The sequence below is a fragment of the Trachymyrmex septentrionalis genome, unplaced genomic scaffold (assembly GCF_001594115.1).
Source record: "Trachymyrmex septentrionalis isolate Tsep2-gDNA-1 unplaced genomic scaffold, Tsep1.0 scaffold127, whole genome shotgun sequence".
Classification (NCBI taxonomy): domain Eukaryota; kingdom Metazoa; phylum Arthropoda; class Insecta; order Hymenoptera; family Formicidae; genus Trachymyrmex; species Trachymyrmex septentrionalis.
In genome coordinates, this window is record NW_017304406.1 from 1,387,838 (window position 1) to 1,397,722 (window position 9,885).

A 9,885-nucleotide genomic window follows, 5' to 3' on the forward strand; every position below is an offset into this window, starting at 1 on the left:
AGGAGAGGAGAGAGAGAGCGAGCAATTTGACGCAACGGCGCGACAGCTTTCGGAGAAAACAAATTCCAAGGCGATGGACGGGACAATCGTGTGAAAAATTGACAAACTGCGCGCGACTGTTCGCTTCGTTCCACCATTTTTCAGCTCCCAGTCGACAACTAGCGTTTTATTTTTGACAGTTTCGTTATTCGATATTGATCAAGCGGTGCAAAGCGATAGTGCGGTCACGGCGGCCAGTACGACGGGATTAATTATTTAGAGACAATCGGTTTCGCGGCGATTTATATTTCCCATGGGTCAAAGGGCGTGCAATATGCATGCAGTCACATGTATAAATGTAGCCCTCCAAAAACCGATAGAGATAGCAATATTTCTCCATATACAACTAGCTGGTACAGATTTAGTAAAAATTTATGAATTTCGCGCCGCGGACCAGATTTATCAAACTTAATAAGATGCATTGTCTTTTCGAGGAAGCATTTTCAGATCCGTATATAGTTATGCGGATCTCTTTCATTTTTGTTTCGTGTATATAAAACGCACTACGCTTAAATTCTCAACATTTCATAGAGTCGGATTTCGTCGGTAAAAATAATACTTTGATTTTTTTTTTTTTTTTTTTTTTTTTTTTTTTTTTAACAATCTCGCAACAGTGGAATCATGTTTCATCAAAACGCCGCAGCGCTCGAAATTTCTATTACACGCGGAAACAGACAGAGCCATAGAGGGGAGAGAGAGAGAGAGAGAGAAATGGACAAGAGTCGCACGAGTCCGCGTAACTGAATGCTCACGTTCGATATCGTAATATCGATAGCGTAATAAATACTACCGGGTTAAATTGAGAAAATTATATTCCTCTTGCCGCGCGCGACGGCGACGGGGTGAGCGCTTTCATATTATCGAAGCTGAAAAGGCGTCTAAAGTGTTTGTGTACCCTGAAGATCCCGGGAGCGGTGACAGTGGCGTACAGCACCCCTGTCGGGGTATTCCCTCGGTTAAAGTGGCTATGCGCACGCTGAAGAAGATACCCCGGGATAGTACCGAAGCCGGAGCGCGGGAAATGGAAGGTGAACTAACAAACCTTCCGTTCCCTCGGTAAAAAAAAAAAAAAAAAAAAAAACTTTGAATGTCACGAGATTTCCGGTGCCCCGGAAAAGAGAAGAATTACTTGATCGCAATAAGAAATAATCGTTTCCCATCGTTGTCGTACGCCGTAACGGCATAAGTTAAAAATAGACACTGACACCCTGGAGAATAGTTGCCTCTCTGAGAAAAGTCTGAATAGCGGGACGGCAGTGAGATGTAACAGGGAGGGAGGAAAACTTCGCGGAGAGAGAATTATTTTCTCCGACACGATTCTTAGTGAGAGTAAGCACGCCACCGTCGTTGTTTACCGTTCAAAAACGGGGAAATCCCTCGTGCGCTCTTTGTCGTCGGGAAAGCCTAAGGGGCCCTCGAGAAGGGGGATGTTCCACGACAGGAAATTGAACACCGACCGTTTACGACTGTGTAATAACTGGCTTCGTACCGGACCACTTAAACAGCAATTGTAGGTCATCTCGAGGAGTCACTTGGCACGACACAATACTGCGTTTCTCTCTCTCTCTCTCTCTCTCTCTCTCTCTCTCTCTCTCTTCTCCCACTCTCTTCGTGTAGAACCGAAGCTACTAGTCGAGATTGTTGACAATGAGATAGGAAAATGCCTCTCGAACGAACTCATTGAGAACTAAATACCGACGATTCGCCGATGAAACGGAATGGCCCGATGGCCGGAACGATACGAAATGTGATTAAAAATGTATCGACGTTACATTTAACCTTTAGAGATCCGGGGGAGACGTAGTATAATGTCCCGTTCTCACGCCACCTTTTATTTCCTCATTCGGAATTCTCGTGATCAACAGATTTTTAGTCCGGCTCTCCGGTATAACCGACGTAATTAATTCTCGCAAAAACTCTTACAGCCGTATGGTTGGCGTAATTACGTTATCACCTTAATAAGTCTCATCTGGGAAGGTCCAGGGCAAAAAGTGAATAGGATATTGAATTATTTTAAAGTCGCTTTTATCTCGTTAACACTGTGAGAGGTCAGCGACGTTTGAATGGCCAGACGGAGTAATTAATCTCTAATATTAATTTCGCATTTAAAATAAGATCTCGGATTAGTTTCTTGACCCAAAGTTTAAATTTCATAGCGCTTTATTGCAGAAACTGCAGCAGAAACCGGACGCTTCGAGCAGCTTTAATAAGATCGCGTTCTATGTCGGACTAGAACATTGACGTACATGTACGGTTCTAAAAGGTAGCAAGTCAACTGGGAATGCATCGATCGTCATTTCAAGTACTGCACGAGGTCGTTCTACAAGCCGTTCTTGACGCATCGGCCAATCGCGACGACGATCGAAGCGCGTTTCAAATTTTATAGCTCTAATTTCGCGGAAGGTCTGATTGGCTTGAAATGCTTCTCGTGTTCGATCTTTCGATAGAGAGGTTTCCCGACTTTGATCTTAAGAATTCCTAGAAAGAAAAAAGATAAAAGAGAGATTTGTTATTGGAATAAGTTATCTAATCATCTGCTGCTGTTGACCTTCTGCGCCCTTTACGTCTTTAAATTAATCATTTTTTATTACTAGAAATTTTTATTAACAATAAAAAGTCAACAATTAATTAAAAAAAAAAAATGACGGAATTAACACAATGGTTTATTGCACAGTACGAGTAGTCGGTTATTATTCTGGCTCTCTTTCATAGAATGACGTTCGTTCGTCGGGACGGGCTAAAATTATTGTTCGACGTAACTTGGAAATTTTGCTAGACTAGAAATAGTCGTCCCGCTAATGTTGGGATCCACCCAACTTATCAGGTTTCACATAGTTTCAAAGAAAGTTCATAACGCATACATTTTTACGATTCTTCGTAGTGCATACACTTTTGTGGAAGTTCCGCTCGAATTTAAAGAACGCGCGCAACCACGCGGATGTTTATCAAGTGGGAAGTTTGTCTTGCTATAATAAAAGTCGACCGATAAAAAAAAAAAAAAAAAGAGGAGACCGAAGGTCTGGAGGGAAACTTGTGGGCGTCCTCCTTCCCAAAGTCGGACGGTCGTGTTAGAATAAGGAGGTATCTCCTGCAAATTTAATGGCGGATCGCGTTTGCATACGTCGCCTTTCTACACCCTTTCCGTTTATATCTCTTCCTCGTCCACTTTTCGCCGTTCCATACCTTTTCTCTTCTGGCGCCGTCCCTCACATAATCTCCATAAAAAAGTTTGCGATACGATCCTGTCATTCACGTCATCCTCAGTTAATAACAGTGGCGAGATCACTCGCTCTCATGCCCGAACATAAACCATCCTGCGGGCATCGTGTTGGCAGATCAGTTTCACACATTCCCGAAATACTGCCACTGGATTTTCCTCCTTCCTCACTTGACACTATCTCTCTGTCCTCTCCTCCCCCCCTCTCTCTCTCTCTCACACACACACACACACATACACGTACACACGCAAACAGGTACAGAGTTTGCATCAACCTCAAATCCATGTTCATTATGGATAGATTCCTAAGCCATTAACATCCCTATAATCTTGCCGTTCTGAGCAACGCCATCAATCCTCTTTGCTCTAAGCCGCTCCTTTTCGTCTCAATTTTCCTGATCATTCCCTCACCGTTCAATAATCCTGTAAAATGATAATACGACGATGTCGCTGGATTTGATGAAATAATAGTGTATCAGCGTTGTATCAATTAACTCATATACGGTCTCATGTCAGAAAGTCACATCAGTAGGACAGTCACGAGATACGTATTTTTTTCATTTTGCGCGCACAGAATTTTTCCCGGGCGACAATTTCTTTTCATCAGACTGACAACGAGAAGAAGGGGGGAGAGGGAAAGAGAGAGACAGAGAGAGAGAGAGAGAGGGGGGGGGAGGAAATGGTTTTTGCCTCTGGGGCTCAGATAAATAGACTTATTTGATTTCGTCTGTGATCAGAGATGTTTTCTCATGCATTTCCCAGGGAACGGACTACGGAAGAAGAAGGCGAAAAAGTTCACGTGGCGTACAAACATCCGGGACGTCGGGGAAGCGTGGGACGTCGGCGATCTGCAATTGCTAAATTTCCGCTAGCCTCGAGGATATGTTATTTCTGAAGGCACATGTTCGAGCCGCGCGTATCAAATGCGCCCGCAATGGCGGCGGAAAGTGGGCCAGGTCGGCTGTCGGAGCCGGTAAGTTAACGACGACAATGTAAAGCGGTTTCATCCCTTTGCCCGGCTCGATAGCGCCTCGCGGCTGCGGGATTAAACTTTAGATAGAATCTCTCGAACTTTATTTATCTACTTTGATAATGCGCGAGAGACGAAGCGATGCTTTATATATATATATATACCGACAATGACACTAAACCAGATAAAGCTTTAATTTTGGATACGATAAAGCGTGAACGACGATACGTACCGTAATATTATAGGTACCTAAAAAAAAATAAATGAAGAGACTCCACTTTTTTTGAAGTTATCTTGAAAGAATCATTTTTTTTTTTCTTTTTTCGGAGAGGTATTCATGAGAGGTGCCATTTGTTCGCGTAAACACGTCACGAGTGCAGGGGGAAACGCGTCGCGAGAATTAAGGTCAGTGGTTTTGATATCCCGCGTGCTCGGGGGACAAGATCTCTCTTGTGCTCCGATTCCTTCATTAATCCTCATTATTCTTCGTTAACCTTGCTCTTGTTCCTCATTAATCTCCGTTAATCCCCGGCGGAGCTATCGCCAACGCCAGTCGTCGGGAACAGGCAATGGAATTGATAATATTCTTGATTTACTTCGCACCCCCTTACACTCTAGCTGGTGTTCTAATCTGGCAAAACAAATAACTAGTTGACTCTCAAGTTTGTTCGTAGATGTAACTGGGAGTGAGTTGCGGAAGGGATGAGACACGAGCGACGTTAAGGTGCGATCGTCTGGAATGAAGGATTAAGATAAAGACCCACGCGCGTTCCTGATGAGCGCGCGACGTTTATGACGAGATCCCGTCGGTTGCAGAGAAAGAGAGAGAGAGAGAGAGAGAGAGACCGGCGAGCTCGGAAATTCGAAACTCGGAATTCGCGAGATAGAGATAATCGGGTACGTGCCCTTCGCGAAATATCGGCAGCTCTCTTTGCTGTCGTTCTCATATCGGATGTCGAGCGCACAAAGCCCCGCGGCTTTCCGCGACGAACCACCATCTGTCCATTTAACCGGACTCCGTTGAATTTGCGGAAACGCAAGCGTCAATCGACTCTCTCTCTCGTCGCTGTTGCTGTAACGAAAAGGCGGAGTCGCAATATACGACCGGACACTTGACGATATCTCCGATCGAGCCGATTCTCCGCGTGCGCAGCACGTAATAGCGTTCAATGCGTAATTATCACGGATTACTCTCGTGAGTGGAGTCACGATCCGGGGTCCCGGTGGTGGTTGTGCGCGACGCGGAAATCAGGAATTGTCAGGAATGCGACGCGCGTTGCCTCGAGAACGGGAGCGATCGTTGTAACAAATCGATCGCGGATTCGCTCGCCCGGGTAATTGCGTAAGGGTTAACGTCGTGCGTCGTGAGCACCCAGGTACTTTCCAGGGTCGTTCCTTCCGTCATGCGGGCGGAAGTCGGTGGACGCGCGGCGCCGATCGTCGCGCGGGGCATCTCGTCGGGCTTGTACCCGGTGGTGATCCGGACGAGCACGAGATGAAAGCGCGAGTCACCTCCACATCGCGGGATGCCGTCGGGATTGACTGGGTGAAGGGGCGAGGACGGAACGGGATGAGGACAGCCGGGGAAATGTCCGCCACGGTGATCGGCGGTAGCACGAGACGCCGCTCGCTGATGCTGCTCACTACGATCGTGTACTGCTGCTGGCTGCTGATGATCGGCGAATGCGTCGGCCAGAAGCCGATCAATCTCGGCGGCAGCAAGAAGCGGGACGTCTACATCGCCGGCTTCTTCCCGTACGGCAATCACGTGCCGGAGGGTCACATCGGCCGCGGCGTCATGCCCGCGGTGAAGCTCGCGGTGGAGCACATCAACGAGCACCCGACGATACTCAGGGACTACCGGCTGCATATGTGGTGGAACGACACGGAGGTGAGTCTCGATGATCTCTTTCCCGTCCCTGCGAAATGCAGTAAAATACAATAAAATCCCTAAACGATAGTTAACCAATCCCTGAATGTGGATTTATCACTTTTTCAATAAGAATACTCCTTCTTTTCTGGGGCACGATGTTACGCTCTTTCCTTTTGTCTTTCTTTTCCTTTTTTCCAATTATCCGTTCTTATGTATTGTTGAAGACTGATTCTTTTTCATTATTATTTGATTACGGATCCGCCCAAGTCCTTTGTCGAGTTATGAGCGAGTTATATAGTACGAGGCTCGTTAAAAATTAAGAAATTATTAATTTGCTTATAGCGTGTTCTCGAAATTATTGCTCAAATATATTTCTCTCAATTTTACTTAGATTAAGATTAATAATTCTTGAACGAAATTCCCAATTGTTGAATAAATAACGATATTTAATAGGCAGTAATGTGGGGGATATATATTTGAGGCCACTAGGGACTCTGCAGACTCCCGGCCGCGCACAAAAATAACACGTCCAATCGAAAATTGATCAATTATTCGTAGATTTGGATATTTACATCTTCTTTCGTCAGTCTCCAGATATATTTCTCAGTTTCGATTAAATTGAAGACGATGACTGATCAGAATTCCTGAAGACTTTTTTTCATAAAAATGTCATGACTTTTCTCCTTCATTTCTTTCTGTTTTCCATTGAAATGTACGGAATCTAATTTAATACGTAAGAAAAAAAGTAGTATCATGAAATCTTATTTCATTTTTAATAGCTTGGAAGCTTCCAATTTCGGTAAATGTATTTAATGAAATATCAATTTACAGGAGACTCGATACTCTATAACGTAGCGAAGTGGAGAGATAAATGTAGTGAGTTTTTAAATTTCATCTTGAGAGAAAATCACAGAAAGCACTTTAGAAATAATTTTCTGGTAATATAAATCATCGTATATAAATCTGTAACATTTATTAAAAAATAATAATAAATATATATATGAAGACTGTGTACGAAAGAATTCAAATCTTAAAATGTATAATTATTTACATGTAATATTATATCTGATGCTTTGCTTAGTAGCATAATTACGGTAAAATTGAGTTACACTATCGTGAACCTACTTTAATTCCTTTCCTTGGGTCTATAAAACTTTTTGTACATTTATATAAAAATTGTAAATCAGTAAAAATATACAACTGTCGGATGGTTGGAATTTGTGTACTTTAGAAAGGAATCCCTTAAAAACGAGTAACATAATAAAACTATCGGTTGTAGGATTTTTGTGTATCCGTAAGAAATTTCTCGAAAATACGTAATATAATAAAACCGGCCAAACTAATGTTGCTCTGAGAGACGGGAACATTCTATCGGTATACATAAAATCCATACAACCCATGTATATGGATAACCATGCCGGGCTGAGAACAAAATGTAAGACCCACCGATGGATATGCGGATTTTCATCCGAGAGAAAAACCACCATTAGATATATATACATATATAGCGCTGAACACACATGAGAAACTGATAAGGCATGATAGAAGCAAATTTAGCAAATTTTACGAAACGTCATCGTAGACTTATCATTCACAATTGTATCCTATAGATCTGTTTCTACGATATTCTTTCAATATCTCAGTTAAACGACTGCACATGTAAACGTATGTACCTTTTTATTCCACTTATCGATCTGTGCAATGTTCAACTCGATTAATAATTCATGATTCGAACGTTAGTGATAATAATACGAATCTGTTTAAGTTTTATCCAAAAATATTATGTATGCCCGTAGAAACTAGATAATGAAAATAGAATTGGATTTCAACGTGCGAAAATGCAACATAAAATTTAGGTCAAGGAACGAATCAATTTTTATCGTCGGGAAACTTTTAGAAAATGAAAGAGATATAAAATGTATATACATATTTATATCGCAAAATATCAAATATAAAATTTGATACCTGTAAACTGAAAAGCGCGATTTGATCTCGTTCTTTCTCCTAAATCTATTACCGGATTTTTTTAAAGCAGACTCACCGTGTGTCTGTTTTACACAGATTGACGCGCGGAAAGGGTGGTTCGGTGTTAGCGTTATTACATCCTGAAAAGTTATTTTGCTATGTTATTATTATCACACGGCAGCGTCTCGACGTCAAGTGCATAAAAATAGCGTCAGGCCGTATGCGACCATACTCACGCCATTATCTGTCGTCGAGCGCTACCTCTTTTCTGGAAATTTCGCACCTCGGATTTTGCTATTAAAATTTTTCAGAAAATAATATTATAGCGGGAAATCTAATGAAATTCTCTTTACAATTATATTTTTAATGGGTTAGTGGGTCAACTGCAATGTTATTACCATTTTTTTTTTTTTTTTTTTTTTTTTGTATTAGAAATGGTCCCCACATCGGCGGCGCGCGCGAACGTGACATTCGTTATCCTTTTATTTATTCTAATAATAAAATCGAATCCGTACGTTTGTTTTTTCAAAACAATATTAATTGAAAACAGCTTATCACTATTGTCGAAACCGTTAATATTTTTGTAAAATAATTAATCGAATAATTCTTAATCTGTTTCCATTTATTTGTTTATTTGAAATAACGTTATTTAAAAAAAAAAAATCATCAATTTTATCTGAATTTTAACACCAGACGCAACATCAATTCCACTCCATAGTTCTACAGCGGTAATAATATTTTTGAAAAAGTAATATTTTTAAAAATTAATCGAATTAACAATTAATTATTAAATATTTTCGTTTTGAAACGGCATCAGAAATATGATCGTACGAAGTACGGACAACTCGCTAGCTAGTTATTAATAAAACTTTTATTGATATTGATTTTTTCGTGTGTGCGCCACCCTGTTACATTATACATTTTAAAACACGCTCCGATTCGCTCAGCGCATCGAGACTGAAACATATAAAGTCGTTATTACGAATCACCATGTTACAGCCGCGCGAAAATGATCTCCACTCGGGATAATGGTAATGGGGACAGATGCGGAATACGGTTTTTTTTTTTTCCACTTTACGAATCGAGAATTAAACTCACCGAAATCGCGCAGCAGCTCCGAGCAAAATTCGTCGCGTGAACGTGACGCATTTGGATCTGTCGAGAATATTTGATGGGCGAACGCATTGTCCCGAGAGAGAAAGAGAAACAGGATGAGAGAATCGAGATCGCGTATATAGAAGGGGGTTGGGCTTTGCCTTTGCCAGCCATCGCCGATGTTGCGCATCGGTCGATACATCCAGCCAGCAACCGCCACTTGTATCTCAATTTCCGCTGAATTAGGGAGCTATCGATGCGGGACGATTTATCGCGTTGTTTACCGCCACGATCGCGACGGCGGCGATCGTCGCGAATTTCGCGAAATCCTCTTCGATTCCACCGCAAGATGAACGATCGTCCGTTCCGTGTGTGCGGAACTCGTTCTACAGACGCGACTTCTTTATCTCGCCGCGCCGCGCGAGCGTGTAGGTATTTTTCGAGCGTAGACCTTAGACATCGAGACGTTCCGGTTTCCGTCTGTACGTCTGCACGTCGACCGTGTATAATATATACGTAGCCTTCTAGCCGCCTCTCGAGTGAGGCTCCGACCTAGAGAGGTAGACGTGGGGAAATTGCGGAGAAAACTTGCTGGAGTAGGAGCGCACACCCGAGTCAAGGATACCTGAACGCGACTGCAACTTCGAGGGGGGAAAACTTTAACGTTTACCTTTCTCTCTGTAGCGTTTGGAAGTATATATACATATATATATATATATATATATA

The 9,885-nt window shown here is 42.4% G+C and overlaps 1 protein-coding gene across 5 annotated transcripts in view; it reads left to right on the plus strand.

The window, feature by feature from the left end:
* LOC108756491 (gamma-aminobutyric acid type B receptor subunit 2) overlaps positions 1–9,885 on the plus strand; it is a 30,975-nt gene that overhangs the window by 4,821 nt on the left and 16,269 nt on the right. For 4 of the 5 annotated variants that reach the window (XM_018500358.1, XM_018500356.1, XM_018500355.1 and 1 more), the window contains 2 exons: positions 4,019–4,229; positions 4,890–6,117. In XM_018500358.1, the coding sequence (XP_018355860.1) occupies positions 5,722–6,117 (396 nt within the window). In that variant the 5' untranslated portion in view covers positions 4,019–4,229; positions 4,890–5,721. The remainder of the gene's footprint in view (positions 1–4,018; positions 4,230–4,889; positions 6,118–9,885) is intronic. The other variant, XM_018500357.1, reaches the window with a different exon arrangement.